Source organism: Dipodomys spectabilis, unplaced genomic scaffold, assembly GCF_019054845.1.
Source record: "Dipodomys spectabilis isolate Male_0828 unplaced genomic scaffold, ASM1905484v1 ptg000140l, whole genome shotgun sequence".
In the NCBI taxonomy this organism is placed as follows: Eukaryota; Metazoa; Chordata; class Mammalia; order Rodentia; family Heteromyidae; genus Dipodomys; species Dipodomys spectabilis.
Window position 1 is genome coordinate 25,112,846 of NW_024870817.1, and position 18,277 is coordinate 25,131,122.

The 18,277-nt window shown below is 40.8% G+C and overlaps 1 protein-coding gene across 1 annotated transcript in view; it reads left to right on the forward strand.

Moving 5' to 3' along the window:
• Positions 1–18,277, forward strand: part of LOC122117320 (microtubule-associated serine/threonine-protein kinase 4-like) — a 197,882-nt gene that overhangs the window by 162,504 nt on the left and 17,101 nt on the right. Inside the window, exon 2 of the mRNA XM_042691054.1 lies at positions 1,660–1,813. Coding sequence (XP_042546988.1) covers positions 1,660–1,813 — 154 coding nt within the window. The remainder of the gene's footprint in view (positions 1–1,659; positions 1,814–18,277) is intronic.

The window sequence follows — 18,277 nt, forward strand, 5'->3', positions numbered from 1 at the left end:
GGAATCAGCCCAGATGCTCCTCAGTGTATGTATGGATCAAGAAAATGTGGAATATCTATACACAATGGAATTTTATTTATCTATTATAAAGAATGGTTTCTAGGGAATTAGACTGATCTGGCTTTGATTCTGGAGTGGGTACTCTGGTAGTTCTTTAAAGCCTCTGATTGGTGAGGAAACACGCAAAGCACTGACTGACAGTGTTTGAGGTGGTACTTTCTGAAAAGTATTTGAAACTCATCCAACGTATATCACTAATGATATACTTGAGCTGGGTAAAAGTTGACATTTTATTGTTGCTGAGCTAATAACGGTTCTGTCTCAGCTAACTTCGAGAGGGATATTATAGAGATAGTCGAGTATAGAGACAGACAAATGGCTGACCTAGACCTTGAATTTCTTCTTCCTGTAAATACATGTATGTTAGTCTTACTTCAAAGAAATTCTCATAGATATAATCAAATGACCATGAAACAGAACAAGATTCAATGAAACATTCCTTTACATGTTTGGCTTTCAATAGTGTTACCCAAGTCTTGCCTGCTTTTAAACTTCTTCAAAGTTGGCCCTTTTTTCTGTCATCATTTCAGAATATCTAAATATCCTTTTGTTCCCATCCTCATAGTAATTTGGACATGCACATGAATATTTTTGTCCTAAGTAAATATCTAGACACATATATGTTTTTATACTTACTTGAAGGAGAACACTTATAAAGTATGGCATTCTTCAAATATGAAAGGTGTTCCTATCAAAGTGAAGTAGATCTTAAAATAAGTGTTTTGACACAAGGGATTCTTTTGTAGAAAGCTGTCTCTTGAAGTGACTTTAATTTCTCTGATTCTTGTGACAGGTTTTCTTTTTAAAAGCTATGAAGTGATTTAGAAATATATTGATTTCCTTTAAAGGCTATGGTGCTTTCTGTCCTGTACATATATTTAGAAGCAATAAGTGAATTTTCTTGTGTGACCAACTAAAGTGATCTCCTGCTTCTTTATATGGCAAGATTCTTCAATTGGGGGGCAGAATATATGACCACAGGAAGACATATTTTATATAGGGACCCAGGATATATTCATCTATAACTCAGTCAAAAATTTCATACAAGCTGGTGTTGGTGGCTCCTGCCTGTAATCCTAGTTACTCAGGAGGCTGAGATCTGAGGATCACGGTTCAAAGCCAGCCCGGGCATGAAAGTCTGTGAGACTCTTTATTTCCAATAAACCACTTAGAAAACCAGAAGTGGCGCTGTGACTCAGTTGGTAGAGCGCTTGTCTTGAGCTGAAGAGCTGAGGGATAGAGCCCAGGCTCAAAGTTCAAGCCCCATGATCGATTTATACAACAATTCCTTCCCTTCCTTCATTAGACTCTGATAATTTCTACTTCATTACATTCAAAAATACTGGTCACTGTCTACCAAACCTGATTTCATGAACTACTAAAGTGTTGTGCCCTCATTCAAAACCTTGTTATTGCCGTTTGGCAACCAGTGAGACCATCTTTCAGTTGGAAGACACAATAAAATTCAAATAAAATTCCTAACCCTTTAGGAGAAATCAGGCTTGAGAAAGCAAAGAAAGGAAGCGAGTGGGAGCAGGTTTTCATCCTGGATGTTCTGAATATCCCCAGCCAACGATGCCACTGTCCTTCTCTCTGCAGCTTGACCACATATTATCCCCACCACCCATGCCGTTTCGGAAATGCAGCAACCCAGATGCGACTTCGGGCCTCGGAAGGTCACTGAAGTGTAAGAGACAGCTGAATGATGACGGAAAGCAGCTGCGAAGAGGGAGCCTGGGAGGAGCCTTGACAGGTGAGTGGTGATTCCAGGAGGCTTGGATGGGGAAAGAAATGAACGTCCCTCTTCCAGGATCCTCAATAGCTTTTGAGTTCTGTGTGTGAACGTCAGCCTGTGGAACATTTGGTAAAAACCTCATGCAATACAGAAAGTAATTCGTTGGAGGATTTTGTTGTAACCTTAATGAAATAGTTACGTGCAAAGGACTGTCCCCACTTTGCATGCTATTTGGAGTAAATTTATACCCAAATGATTGCCATAAGCAAAGTATAAAATCTTCCCTCTGCCCAACTTGGTCAATTCCAACCTCTCTATCTCCACCTTATACTCAATCCTTGGCCACACATCTGCTTGCTGTCAGTGCAGATTAGACAAAGAGTTTTATTTTTAAAGAAACATACAACATGTGATCTTTTGCTCAGTGTAATGTTTTGATGGTATGTTAGTATGTACATCAGTAGTAAGAGTTTAATTGCTATTTCTCAAAAGTGTGCCATATCCTATTCCCACCAATAATAGATGAGCGAGCTAGCGTCGCTGCCTTCTTGCCTGCCTGTGGTTTCATGGTATGTAACCCAGCTTAAAATTACTTTCATGTCAGGCAGAGAAAGACCAACTGTATGTGACATTGGAGAGAGCATTAAAAGCACTTATATGTGAACACTGAAAAAGTTGATTTTCTAGGAGAGAGTAGAATAATGGTTACCTGGAAAGAGGAGGCTATATAAAAATGGCTGATGCAGGTCGGATAGGGGGAATAAGTCTAATTTTCCTTTTGTTTCTTTATTTTGTCTGTGGATATGCTGATACTGGGGCTTGAACTCAGGGTCTGAGAACTGTCCCTTAGCTTTTCCCCTCAATATTGGCATTCTATCACTTGATACACACCTCCATTTCTATTTTTGTTTTTTTCTTTCCTTGTGGGTGGGGGGAGTTATTTAATTGGAATAAAAGTTTTACAGACTTTCCTGCTTCGCCTGGCTTTGAACTGTGATCCTCAAGTTTCAGCCTCCTGAGAAGCTAGCATTATAGGCATGACCACTGGCACCTGGTATAATATTCTGTAGCCCATATACAAGTGGGATTACTAAGGTTAGCAATAATTACGTATTTTCAAATAGCAAGAAGAAGGAGTTTTGAATGTTTCCAATATGCAGAAATTATAGTTATAAATTATGCATGCAGTATACATGTATATAATATACATATGTGTCTATAATTACATGGACACATACATGCATTGAGTTATCACACAGAGCTGAAGATGTAGCTGAGTATAGCTTAGATGCATGTAGCCTTGTGTTTGCCCCCAGTATCACACACATACACACACATAAAAAAAACACTTTGTAGCCCACAAGTTTGTACCATTGTTGTCAGTTCAAAGTGAAAATATACATTTAAAAAAAGAGCTAAACTGGAGATTTTTTTAAAAATCCTTCCCATAAAACTTAAATATTTTCCTAATACAGAAAGCCCACAAAATCATTTTTCCTAGATTGAAAAACAATGACCAAATTGATTGAACTCATAGCATACCTTCAGAAACCCCTCACCATGTACAATTTCATTAAAATTAAAATATTTGTGTTAAACTCAAATTTAGATCCTTGAAGTTTAATTTTATTTCCTCTGAGGGCTTTCCCTTCTACACACAGATATGTTGGAAGAACTTTATTGATTTTTAATCCTGAGACAAAATTTGGTCTACATGTGACAGTCTTCTCTGCCAGCTCATAAATGGTCTGGGAAATAACTTGCATTGCTTACATTGTTTGGAGAATTATGGATTTTTTTATGGCAAATGTTACTGCCACATGGTCCATGGACTTGGAGCATTTGGTACAGTAACACTGGCATGGGGAGAGGGGAAGGCTAGAGGGAAGAGAGTCCTCTGCACTTGCAGTGTGGTGGCTGCACCTGTGATGGCAGGCCCCTGTCATTCCAGCCCTAGGAGGTAGATGAAGGAGGGCCTAGAGTTCAAGGTCAGTCTGCACTGCATTGTGAACCTTTGTCTCAAGACCACCAATGACAACAAAATAGCCCAAGGCTGTCCTGAGTTTAAGGCAAATGTTTAGGTTTGGTTGATGTTCTAATGTGTGCTAGGACATTGCTTTGCTTTCCTTTGGACATGCAGACTGCTTTTCTAAGCTATACAACCTGAAGATCATTTAGTCTCATTCTTAGAGGCAGGGAAATTAAAGCTGAAAGGTTAAAAGATTCACCCTCATGTTTATTCACTTTGATGAGGAAAGTTAAGTTAGAGCCTTAGCAGCTTTAACAACTTTATCCTTATATTGTTCAGATGTACACTTATTTGTAGTGATTATGAGGTGAGAAATTTTTAATGTCTTAGTATTTCATAGAAGAGCTTTTAACAAAGAGCTTTTTGACAAATAGGAAGGACAGTAATTGTTCTCATCATTTTTTGCTAAAGTAATATACTGAAACCTTTAAAATGATGTAGATATATGTCTTGAAACATGAAATTTAACCATTAGCTGTGTGTGTGTGTGTGTGTGTGTGTGTGTCGGTCCTGGGGTTTGAACTCAGGTCCTGAGCACTGTCCCTTAGCTTTTTTGCTCAAGGCTAGTGCTCTACCATTTGAACCATAGCTCCAGTACAGGAGGTTCCATGGTGTAATGGTTAGCACTCTGGACTCTGAACCATAGCTCCATTTTCCTCTTCTTGTCCTTTCCTTCCCCCCCCCCCCCCCCCGATAGTTTATTGGAGTTAAGAGTCTCACAGACTTTCCTGCCCAGGCTGGCTTTGAACCATGATCCTCAGATCTCAGCCTCCTGAGTAGCTAAGATTATAAGTGTGAGCCACGGATGCCCAGCTTACTTGTTTTATTCATTTATTTTTTGGTTGGTTGTGAGGCATGAATTCTGGGCCTAAGCACTTTCCCTGAGTTCTTCAGCTCAAGGCTAACACTCTACCACTTGAACCACAGTGTCACTTCTGGCTTTCTGGTGGTTTATTGGAAAAAAGGAGCCTCATGGACTCTCCTGCCTGGGCTGGCTTTGAACCATAATCCTCAGATCTCAGTCTCCTGAGTAGCTAGGATTATAGGCGTGAGCCACTGGCACCTGGCATTTTTTTAAAAGCTGTACCTGATTCACCCGTCTTCCTCTTCTTCCCTCTCCTCCTTCTCCTTTTGTTTTCCTCCTCCTTTTATGTGGGGGTAATGGGGCTTGTGTACTTCACTGCTTAGATCTGACTTTTCTATCCCTGTAGCCAAGGTCCTTGACCTCATGGAACATGCCTTCTCTGGGACCTCCAATCCTAACCAACAAACATACCAAGCATACTCATGGAGCCATAGTAGTTTTTTAAATAATGTTTCAATTTTTTGCTGGTTCTGTGGAGATAGAATCTCACAGATACTTTTTCCCAGGCTGGCTCTGTACTGTGATCCTCTGGATCTCAGCCTCCTAAGTAGCTAGCATTATAGCTGTGAACCACTGGTGCCTGACATCTCATTCTCATCTTTCAACCTTAGCAGCTTTAACAACTTCATCCTTATATCATTCAGATGTACAATTATTTGTAATAATTATGAAGATTTTTTAGTGTCATAGTATATCATAGAAGGGCTTTTAAAAATCCATTGAACATCAGCCTATTTTTGAAAATTGTGCTTTGAAAACTGAATTTGGAATAGGAGAAAAGAAATTCTTAACTAGTTCTGAAGACAGCTTAGATGAAAATGTAATGAAGTAATATGTTCTAAGCTTTTTATCCAGTCATGGACAGTTAATAGTATTACCTGTATAAATGAATTGGAGTTGACAGAGATCGTCAGCACCAGCCTGGTTCCCTTACTGATAAGATTTCTGCATTGGGCCCTGGGCTGTGTTCAGGTCATGCTGCTGTCAGGAGTTGGAGCACAGAAAAGAGAGCATCATACCTGAGCTTAAAAAAATGGAGTTTTCGGGGCCTTGCATGCATAAGGCCCTGGGTTCAATTCCTCAGTACCACATAAGCAAAAACAAAAAAAGCCAGAAGTGGCACTGTGGCTCAAGTGGTAGAGCGCTATCCTTGAGCTGAAGAGCTGAGGGACAGAGCCCAGGCCCAGAGTTCAGTCCCCATGACCGGACCCTTCCCCCCCCCCCAAAAAAAAAATGGAGTTTTCTCTAGTTGCCAGCAGCTTGTAATCCTAACTACTGATGAGGCTGAGATCAGGAATAGTGTACTTTGAAGCCAGCCCAGGCATAGAAGATCATGACAGTCCATCACCAAAATAACCAACAAAAAGCCAGGTTAGAGGCATGATTCATGTGGTAGAGTGCTAGCTGAGCAAGCAAGCTGGAGTGAGCGTGAGGCCTTGAGTTCAAACCCTGGAACTTCCATTAGTTGTAGAATAAATGATCACATGTGACTTGACTTTGTGTCTTACTCTGTTGTTAAACTTAAGAAAACTGTTTTTTTTTTTCCATTAGAAACCAAGCTTATTTTTCTACTTAAAAAAGTAATCACTTAGCCATTATTTTCTTTTGTTTCAACTCAAGAATCTTTTGTTTGATAGTATTTTTGTTTGATAGTATATTCTTTGTTACAAGGATAAGAAAGAATCTTGAGAAGTGTTAGTTTATAGTTTATGGAGAAAAAAATTACCACCTTTCACAGGTTTAATAAACTTTTAGGTGTGTGTGTGTGTGTGTGTGTGTGTGTGTTGTGTGTGTTGTGTGGGGGTTTTTTAGTGCCAGTCCTGAGGCTTGAACTCAGGGCCTGGGCTCTGTCCCTGAGCTTTTGTGATCAAAGTTAGTGTTCTACCACTTGTGTCACAACTCCACTTCCAGCTTTGGATGATTAATTGGAGATAAGAGTCCCACAGAGTCTTCATAGTACCGCCCTCAGATCTCAGCCTCCTGAGTAGCTAGGATTATAGACATGAACTTTTAGGTTTTTGCTACAATGATCTGTGCTGTGTAGCCCTAACAATGATAGCTAACATTAAAAGCATACTCTGAGGCAAGACTACTTCTAGGGACCATATTTATTGACTTGTTTAACTTATACCAGCTGGGTATGCTGGAGGGAGGGGCGCTTATCCCCATTTTCCAGGTGAGGGCTCTGAGAGGCACAGGTGTGGTGCTTTTAAGTAAGGCAGAAATTGACCACAAATGTGATGGCTCCAGAGTCATGCTTATGATCATTATGTTACTCTCAGCAGAGCAGGTACCCAGTAGGTAGTTTTTAAACAAACTCTAAATTCTAGCAGGATTAAATACAGTGAATCCTAGGTGCAAAAGTCTTTTTTTGGTTGGGATCTGGAGCTGACTTGATCTGTAAGGCTCCTGGTCCCTAAATTAAAACAAGGCAATTACTGCATATTAGAAACCTTAAAATGTTCACATTTATTAACCCAGCAATTCTCTGTCTGAGGAATTCCTCACACAGAAAATAGTCATGAATATGTGCAGAGAATTAACTTCAGTGATATTTAGAGAAGCACCATTTAATCATAATTAAAATTTCATGTCATCTAAATATCTGGCAAAGGGTATTGATTAAATATGTGATAGATACAGTAGTGGAAATTATTTGTAAACATTAAAAATCCTGTTGTAAAACATAGGTTTTCATACTGAAAGAGGCTTGTGACATTTATTTAATATGCAATCCCATTGTTTAGTAGTCTTATAATATGGCATGCTTCAATAAGATTTTTGTATAATTGTAATTGAATGATTATATATTTGACAAAGGGAACGAAAACAAGTACTATCTGCTATGGGGTAATGATTGAATAGGCTCTCTGCATCCACAGACATATGCAGGATGCTGCCACCTTTTTTCTTTCTTTGTTTTCTTTTTGTCAGTCATGGGGCTTGAACTCTGAGCCTGGGTGCTGTCCCTCAGCTTTTCAGCTCAAGGCTAGCACTCTGCCACTTGAGCCACAGTACCACTTCCATTTTATTGTAAATAAGAGTGGTTTATTGGAGATAAGAGTCTCATGGACTTTCCTGCCTGGGCTGGCTTTGAACTGCGATCCTCAGATCTCAGCCTCCTAAGTAGCTAGGATTATAGGTATGAGCCACTGGTGCCCAGCACACTGCCACCTTTTTTATACCCTGCAATTTACTACTTTTATAGCATTTGGTGATGTTTCAGCCAAGGACAGGAATGCAATAGACACAGAAGTGCCTCAGTGGCAGACAATAACTCTTTCTTGCTCACCTAGCTGGAGAACGCCTATGGTGTAAAACCCAGGACTTAGTTCCAGGATGCACTTTGGGGTCAGATCTATTCCATGTGTTCATCTTTCTGAGACTAGCAGCCACCCATGGCAGCATGTTCTGGTAAAAGCAAGAGCTTGAGAGATGAAGCGCATCTGTGGATGTCATGTCTGGTAGCTTGGCATGGCCTTGGCAGGTCAATTTATTCTGTCCACTTTTATAGTTTGGCAAGGATGCAACACTGTCATGCTATTAGAGCAGAGGGAAGAGTTGGGACCAATAATTCAGGCTATTGTAATTAGCTTCTCTCATTTTTAAAGCAAAATTTACAATAAAAATGTTTTTATGTGCCAGTACTAGAGCTTGAACTCAGAGCCTTTGTGTTGTCTTAGCTTTTTCTGCTCAAGGTTTGTGTGCTGTCACTTGAGCCATACCTCCACCTCCTGCTTTTTGGAGTTACCAACTTGGTAAACCCAGTGACATTTTCCTTTATGAGCTTTATGAGCGCCTGCTTTTTGCAGTCACCAACTTTCCTGCCCATCTTGGCTTTGAAGAGCAGTCCTCCAGTTTTAGCCTTCTGAATAGCTAAGAATACAGACATGAGTTACCTGCACCTGGCAAATAAAATGTTTTTTTATTAATCTGTTGATTTAGTTATAAAAGTATGTGTTCAATGTAGATAAATTGAAATATACAGAGCATTATAAGGAGGGGAAAAAGCTCATAATTTTATGATTGAAACTGATGATAACTTGACATTTTCCTCCTTAATAAGAAGTGTGAATCACTAAGAATATTAGGTGAAATGCAGAGAAGGAGGAACCAGCATTGTATTTGTTTCCTTTTATTTGTTTTCAGGGTTGACATTTAAACAATAGATCCGGTACTTGCTATGTCCTTCACTGCCTGAAAAGAGTGTTTTGTTTTGTTTTGAAGAGTAATGGTGTTTTCTTCTCTTCACGGCCTGCTGCTTGTTAAATAGGCACCTAGAAGCATTGTGTAAACATTGGCTGAGCCTTTGAGCCCCCTGATGAGGAAAACCAGCATTATTTTAATCATTATCCAGACCCTTATGTCTAGGCTGAGATGTGCTATAGTGAGCTCACCGTGAGGTAGCTGTAGAATGAGGAGCAGAACCTCTGGATGTTTGGATCTGGGCCTCTTGATATGCAAAGGAATAGCCTGCATCCTTACCCCTGGTCCAGCTGTAGTGTCCTTGGAGCCTAAATAGTCGGAGTACAGCCTCTTTTTCCTTGTCAAGAGAGGTCTGTTTTCCAAAGGGTAATCAGGTTGCAAGAGGAACCTGTATATTCCTGTAGATTATATAGGAATGCAACACACACACAGAGTATGAACAAGCCAACTGTGTGGACAACGGGAAATCAAGTTTCAAAACCGGTTAGAATATTCTATTATGGGAGGAAATGGAGAGGTGACTCTTTCCTGGACCAAGGAAATCTATTTGGAATAACACTGGACACCTAATTATTCCCCCTACCCTTTTTGTCTTTTTATTGCAGTGTAGAGGATCAAACCTAGGGCCTGGAACATGCTAGAAGTAAACTACCACTGAGCCACACTCCAGCTTCACACCTAATATTTTAAATAAGGCCTTTTTACATGAAGTTTACTTGAAAAGGGAAACTATAGCACCAAAGAAAACATTCTCTTTAAAGTTAATCTGCAGGCCACTGTGCTTGGGTACCAGGTTTCTCACAAGGTCCTTTAGCTAGGAAAATGTGACTAAAAATAGTCAGATGGAGGCTAATTTGCATCCAATATGGCAGTTCTATGGTTAGCCATGGTATTTGGTAAGTAGTACACCTAAGTACAACTTCTATCTTCCTATATGCTCTAGTTTGCTTCTTTTGTGTGTGTTTTTGTTTTTTGGTAATACCATCCAAAGAATGCCTGTGTGAAAATGGTATGTGTTAGGATGATTTACACACATACCATGATGAACAATCAAAAAGTGCCTTAACACAATAGTAGTTTATTTCTTCCTCATGTAATAGTTCATGGAAAGTATTTGGGGTTAGGCAACACTTAATGGTGGTTTAGGGGGCCATATTCATATCTTCTTCTTCTTCTTCTTCTTTTTTTTTTTTGGGTCCGGTCATGGGGCCTGAACTCTGGGCCTGGGCGTTGTCACTCAGCTCTTCAGCTCAAGGCTAGTGCTCTACCACTTGAGCCACAGCGCCACTTCCGGCTTTTTTCATTTTGCTTTATGTGGTGTTGAGGAATCAAACCCAGGGCCTCAGGCATGCAAGGCAAGCTCCCTACCACTGAGCCATCTTCCCAGCCCCTCATATCTTCTTTATAGACTTGAATTACTCTGTTCCAAGTAGAGAATGCGGAAGGGAAAAAGAGAGGGAGGGAGGGAAGGAGAGAAGGAGGAAGAATGAGAGGAAAGAAGGGAGGAAGAAAGGGAAGGAGAGGGAGAGGAAGAAGAAGAGGAAGAAGGAGAAAGGAAGAGGAAGAAGAAGAGGAAGAAGAAATGAACTGTACAACTTGTGGAGGAGGTGGGGTCAAGAGGGAAAAACTAAGAAAATGAGGGAGAGGTGACACTTCAAAAACAAATGTATTGATTACTTGACTTATGTGACTATAACTCCTCAGTACATCTTTTTTACAATTAAGAATTAAAAAGGAAAAGAAAAGGAGAAAGAGCTTCAGTCCTTAAGTTCCAGCATTTCTGTTCCATTCACATGCCCTAACGCTACATGAGGTGGTGCTAGGAATTAAAGTTCTACTGTCCTGTTGGTCAGAATTAGGTTCCTGCTGGCCTGTTTCTTGGTTTGGTCACTCAAAGGCAGGGAACATGCCACTCAGGTGACAGAGATTTTAAAAGAGACACAGAATGTGAACATCTTCAAAACTGATGCATGCTAATAAATAGGCCAAATAGACTGTAGGGCCACAGAATCGACTGTCTCATCATCTTCAGAAGAGGGTGGTAGACAATGCTGGCTGACGTTGGGGCAATAATTCAGGGTTAGGAAGATGTCACTGGATTTAGCAATGCTGTTAATGGGGTAACTTTGAGAGGAAAGTAATGGAGTTCAGATAAAAGGTGCGTGAGGTAAGTTAAGAGAAAATGCTAATTCAGGAATGAGAAAGAAGAGAGAGAGAGAAAGAGAGAGAGAGGGAGCGCTTGTGTGTTGATAGGTAAGTGTATAGAGGTGAGCCCTGGTGGCTCACACCATAATCCCACAATCTAAGGATTGTGGCTTAAAGCTAGCCAGGGCAGAAAAGTCCATGAGACTCTTATCTGCAATCAACCACCAGAAACCTGGAAGTGGCGCTGTGGCTCCAGTGATAGAGCACTAGTCTTGAGCAAAAAGAGTTCAGGGACAATGCCCAGGCCCTGAGTTCAAGTCCCATGACTGACCAAAAGAAAAAAAAAGAGTAGAGAGACATAGAGCTCGTTGTTCTTTGAAGAAGTTGTACGGTGTGAGGGAGCAGAATAACAAGGTATGACTTGGGAAGAAATGAGGAGTCGGAGAAAGCCATTGTCCCGTGGGAGCCAGGAGAGCTGTTGTGAGGTGAGGGGGGTCGTGTGGATGAGAGATGAGGAGGATAGGAGTAGGGTATCTAGACCATGGGTACAGGGGTTGGCCTTTCATTGGAGGGACGCCTCCTCCTTGAGAACAGGAGCTAGGAGGATAAAAGGTAGATTAGCAACATCTCTATCATGCAGTACTGCTCAGCAATGAAAAAGGAAGACAAAAACTCCCAGCCTATCAACACATCCAATACCCTGAGGAAATCTCTGGAAAACTATATTGAGTCGGAAAACAGTCCATTCTAACAGGTTTTTGTCGTCTCTGATTTTATTTATATATAAAAAACATTGTTGAGATGATAAAATAATAGAAGTGGAAAGTAAGTGGTGGTTGCCTGGGCTTGGTGTGGGGTGGGGAGAGACAGGAGGTGGACTATGAGGTTTAGCAATATGAGAACTGCGTGGGGTGGCAGGCATGTTCACTGCCTTGACTGTGTCAGTCAACACCCCAGGCCTTGTGCCATGGGATAAGCGGGGTAAAGAGGAGTACCTGGGACCTCTCTGTAGTATTTCTTTTTTGTTTTTTGTTTTCTTGTTAAGTTAACCTTTATTTTGCTTAGGAATGACCCCACAGGGGAAGAGTAATGATACCAAAAGGCACCAGGGTTTAAAAACAGCAGGACAGATCAACTTGTAACCCATGGCAAAGCTCCAGTGTTTATGTGAACACACACACAAGCATGTGTAGCGTTCAGTTCTATTCCTCTGTAGTAATGCTTACTACAACATGGAAATTATAGTATCTCAAGCTTAATTTGTAAAATCCCATTTCCTTATAGCTGACATTCATCGATTTGCATTCTTAAAAAGGGTAGTTTAATAAATTCGGGAGCCAGATGCTGGTGACTCATGCCTGTAATTCTAGCTATTCAAGAGGCTGAGATTTGTGGATTGCGGATGGAGGGTAGCCCTGGCTGGAAAGAAACTCTTTTTTAAAAAATTATTATTGTGAAGGTGATGTTACAGTTACATAAATCTGGTAATGAGTACATTTCTTTTTGAGCAATGTCTCCTCTTCTCTCTTTTTCTCCCAGTTTTTCTCTCCCGACCCCTCTTCCTCCCAGATTATAAAGTTCATTGTCAACACAGTGTCTAGTGAGTGTCACTGCTGTAGTTTTTCACCCTTTGTCCCACCATTTCTGTGCTCCCCTTACCCTCCCCCAAACAGATAAACTTACATACAAGACAAAAGGTACAGAAATAAAAAGCAGTGACAAAGGAGAAAAAAAGCAAAATAACAAAAAATCCTCTTGCTTACATTTCTACAAGTTCCTTTTCATAAACATAATTTTATATGATCCTATGTACATAGCTATTGAGTCTTTGTGATCCTCTCCTAAGAATATCTCCTTTGGTCTCACTGTGTGGATGTCTAGAGTCCTATATAATTTATCTGGTCCAAATGGGTTTTTTTTTGTCTTTTACCACCTAGTATGTTTACTTGTAGATTTATAGGCACATTCTAGTTACCTCAAATGAGGGAAACCATGCAGCCTATATTTCTTTGGGTCTGGGTTATTTCACTTAATATATTTTTTCCAAATCAAGAAAGAGACTCTTATCTCCAGTGAACCACCAAAAGAGTCAGAAGTGGAGATGTAGCTCAAATGGCAGAGTGCTAGCCTTGGGCAAAAAAATGAACTCATAATGCCAGGCCCTGAGTGCAAGTCCCAAGACACACACACACACACACACACAGAGGAAAGTAGATTAGTTTTACTTCTCTCAGTGCATTGTGAGAGAGGAGGCAAGGAAAGGGATAGGAGAAGAGTGATGAAAGCCAGATCTCCAAAAATTTCATGTTTTAAAAACATTTTGCTGCCAGGTGCTGGTAACTCATGCCTGTCATCCTAGCTACTCAGGAGGCTGAGATCTGAGGATCGTGGTTCAAAGCCAGCCTGGGCAGGAAAGGCCATGAGACTCTTACCTACAATTAGCCATCACAAAACTGGAAGTGGTGCTGTGGATCAAGTGGTAGAGCACTAGCCATGAGCAAAAGAGCACAGGGACAACGCTCAGGTCCCACATTCAAGCCCCCGTGTCTAAAAAACAACAAAACAACAACAAACAAAGCAAACAACACAAATAAGAGCATTTTGATTAAAGACTTAAAAACATCTTGCTTCTGTTTGTTTTACTATTTCTTTATATTTGTAAACTCTCATCATGTAACGAAGGGCAAGGATTCTTTGAAGTCGGTCAATATTTAGTTTTAGAACTTGTAAAATTGTGTAGTTCTGCATGGACCTGAAGGACATCTTTGCTCTTTTTTTTTTTTTTTTTGACTCACTAGACCATTAATAAAGAGGCATCCAGTCTTCCTCCTGGGAGAGTATGGCTTAAGTCTTTAGAATGATTCACTGTCTTCACAGTACCCAGGTCAGTTTCTAATGTGGGGATTTTGTTTGCTGTCCAGGTGTTCCACCTCTCAGGTGAATACTTTGGTGCTGTTTTATAAGTGTGGCACTTTTTCCTTGTCAGAGTAGGAAGCTCTCCTGGGACCCAGACTTAATGGGACACACAGCTGTCAAGGTGGTTCTTTTGGCCGATGCTGCCTCCCAGTGGCTCACTCTCAGGCTATCTCAGGCAGATGGCCTACCATGAGCCATTGTCTACCAGCTTCTGGGTCACTTACTGCCAGGAACTGCCCAGTGGCCATCACTTTGTCCATAAGTAGTTGACAGAGCCTTCATAGAAACCCACGTCTCTCCTTGAAGACTTACAAGTCCATGAAGACTGCTAGGAGGTGATGAGTCAGGCATGATGGGAGAATCATTAAGGCCAAAGCCCAAATAAGGATTTGAAGCATCAAATGCATTTCCCTTATACCACAAGTCACAGGAAAGAAATGACTGGATTGTTGGTTTTATATGTGAGAGCAAATCAGGCTCCTCAGATTTAATAATTCAGTTTAGTAATTTGTGCTTGACAAGGTTTCCAAGACTTAAAACGTAGTCCTGAGGGCTGATACAGATGTTGTTTTGCATAGAAGTCTTGATTTCTCTGAGATTTCTTGAAGTGCCTTTTTGTTCAGCAAAAGATCGGTTGAGCCTTAAGTCACTGCTATGTAGGATTTCAAGAGTATTAGAGCAGGAAAATGCTCAGTCACCACCAAACTATTTTTGTGTGTTGTATTCTATTATTACATTATTTTTATGTATTTTGCCATCTTGGTTTTTGATTGGGTATTACAGATGTGGCAAATCAAATCTACTAACTGCAGTTTTTCAAAGTCCACCAAAGAAGAGAAATGTCTCATGGTTACTCAAAGTTTTTAATGACATATTATATCTATATTTTATAATGGGTCTGTTTTTACCTGTTAAGCTAATGAAAAGACTTGAGCAAAAAGAAAACAAGAAATATACAGAACATTAAATCTACTGAGCACAAGGCTCCCCCAACTCCCATGCCTCACTCATTTCTTAAATATTAGTATAATTCTACAAATAATGTACAAATAACTGTTGGATTCTTCTTGAAGAAGAAAATAGTTTGGTGAGCCTATACATAAAAAATTTAGGCTTATTGTTCTGAAATTTTCGATAAGAATAAGACATTTACAGGACACCAGTGGCTCATGCCTGTGATCCTGTCTACTCAGGAGGCTGAGATCTGAGGATCACAGTTCAAAGCCAGCCAGGGCAGGAAAGTCCATGAGACTCTTATCTTCAATAAACCACTAGAAAAACCGGAAATGGTGCTGTGACTCAAGTGGTAGAGAGCTTGCCTTGAGCTGAAGAGTGTAGGGACAGAACCCTAGTCCAGAGTTCAAGCCCCATGACTGACAAAAAACAAAAAGACTTTTTCAAAACATTCTACTTTCATTTTCTTTCTCCAAGAGATTGTCTCAAAAAGCTCATGCTGGCTTCCAACTTGAGATCTTTCTGCCTCAGACACTTAAATTACTGGGATTATAGGCATGTACCACCATATCGGGCTTAAGGTATTGACATTTTTTACTTGAAGAAGCAAATGCTTGTTGTTGTTTTTGGTACTTCTTTGAACTTACCTTTGATATATTACTTAGGACTGGACAAACCTGGGCCTGTTTCTCAATCCTTGATACATTTGCAGACTTTCTGGTTCTGAAAAGCATGTTTGGAAAGCTTATGTCCTTAGAAGATGTGTAGCCTATAGGAGGAGAAGTGGTTTTTATAAGTGGTTAATATGCATGAAGAAACAAGCAAAGTTGACTTGATTATTATTACAGCTAAGGACTTGAAATGTTCATTGAAAGAATAGAAAGTACTAGTAATGTTTAGATTTCACATTCATGGTCCTTCAGATATTTGGGAGAAGGAGATAAAAGCCAAGGAAGGTAAGAACTTGGTGGGTGCTGCCAGTGCCTGCCACACTGGAACCCATTCTGGTGACATGTTCTTATTGTGCCTAATCAAATTGCCGTGGCGCCACCGTGTGGCGAGCATGAGAGATGCTGACTGCTTAGTGCTAAAATCAATCAGAGAGAATGGGATGCATGAACCTGAGCTTGAGCAGTCATTTTCGCTTCTAGCCTGGTAGAGAATGGTCTTGCTTCATCTCTCCTTACCTGCCAGACCTCGCCTGGACCCTCCCTTCATCTCCTTCATACTAGTACTTACCTTCTCCCTGGTGTGCCAGGCGGCCACCTTCTCCCCTGGCAGAACACACCAGGGTCCTGTCCCTGTCTCTGACTCTGAGTATACCAGGCCGTTCATCATTTACTTAGCCCCATTTTCAGTGGCCGGTCAAAGCCACTAGGGATGTAGGAGTTTGTTTTGTTTTTTCACTCCCCAGATGAGAACTGGAGGTGATGCTGACTTAGTGTCAGCTCCCCAGGAAGAAGAGGCAGCTGAGAAATGCAAATGCTACCAACTGGGGAGTTTAAAGATGTATAAAAATTAGTGTTTCTGATATATTAATGACTCTGGTGGTGGTTGCCAACATTTGTCATTGTCACGTTCCATTGTCATTTCAAGTGCTTCATCAGTGCATATTGTCAAGTCTAAATTAATGTTCTTATGTCTGCCTAGCCAGATAATTTCTCTGCTCTCTGGCAGTCCTGTCTTAGCCACCGCATCAGACCTGGGCCTGAAGGGAGGCTGGAGGGGAAGTAGCTTCCTTGCTTTTAACTCCTGGCTGACTTGCTCAGTGGTGGGGTGGGGGGTGGGGGTAGAGAACTTGCTAGAGAGAGAATAGTATAGTTTGGATGTATTCCTTCCTTTCTCAATGAGAACACAGGTGGAGTCATGCTGTGGCTTTGAATGTGCCCATTGCAGAATTCCCATGTTGCCACTGTGACAGTAGTAACAGGCCAGGCCTCTCCTGGTTATTATGGCAAAAGGGCTGCTCCCTCACAAGTGGATTAGAGGCTCAGACAGCGTTAGCCTTCTTGCCCTCCTGCCTTCCTCCATGTGAATGCCCAGCAAGTAGGCCCTCACCAGGCCAAAGCTGGCTCTTTGATCTTAGACTTCCCAGCTTCCAAAATTATAAAGACTGAATCTTTATTCTTTATAAATTATTCAGCCTTGGGTACTTTGTTATAGCTGTTCACACTGCCTAAGAAACAGTAACCATTGTAAGAAATTAATGCTGTGCCAAATTCAACTCCAAGGATGTTGCTTATGGTGATGGGAGATCCCAGCTCACCAGTGCCCTTAGACCAGAGGCACATATTTATGTTAGGTAACATGCATGACCATTTACATGTTTACATGTATGTGTGCATCGCCCTACATGTTTGTGTTTTTTTAAGGATTCTTTCATGTATGAAGTACCTCAATTACTCTGAGGAACAATAAGAATGATGGATGTCATTGCTTTTTTATGACAGTCTCTGAAGCAGATCCTAGATACTGAAACAAGGAAAAGGTTTAGGTTGAACTGATAAATTTGAATTCTCTTTTTTTGTTAAATGTGAGAGCTGAGTCACCCAAGTTTCTGGTTTTGCTCTGGTTAACAGGAATCTTGGTGCATGCACACAGTTATGTTTTTTTTCTCTTATGCTAATTTTGACTACAGGGTTATATGTTCATAGCAAGAAAGAAATCAAAGCTGAGACCAGTGGCTCATACCTATAATCCTAGCTACTCACTCCAGAGGCCGAGATCTGAACACCATGGTTTAAAGCCAGCCCAGGCAGACAAATCCAAAAGACTTTTATCTCCAATTAAACAGCTAAACAAAACAAAACAAAAAAAACAAGTGGAGTTGTAGCTCAAGTGTAGAGCACCTGCCTTGAGTGGAAAGAATCAAGTAAGAGCACAGAGTTCTGAGTTCAAGCCTTATACCCAGCACAAAAGGAAAGAAAAAAGAAAAGGAATACATTGTACAGACACCTATGCAGTGAGTGTTGGCAGCTCTGTACTCAGGCATGTAAAGGGGAAGTGAGGCAGTGACCTCTTTTCTGTTCTGAGGGTTGAGCTCAGGGCATCAGATATTCTAGGTAAGTGCTTTACCACTTAAGGCACACTCCTAGCTCTTTGGTTTGTATTTTATTTTTGCGACAGGGTGGGTCTAACTTTGCTAGAACTGGCTTTGAACTCCAGATCCTCCAAAAGAAGTGCTAAAGGCTGTTTCTTCATTCACATTCTATGATTCGAGGGTGGAGGTGTCCCAACATGGGCAGTGCTTGCCCAGAGTGTGTGAGGCCTTGGTTTTAATTCCGAGCACTGCAAAGCAAAACAATCCTGTTCCAAATACTTTTATGCTAATTTTGCTGACTCTTCTTCTTCCTTCTCTCTCCTGATA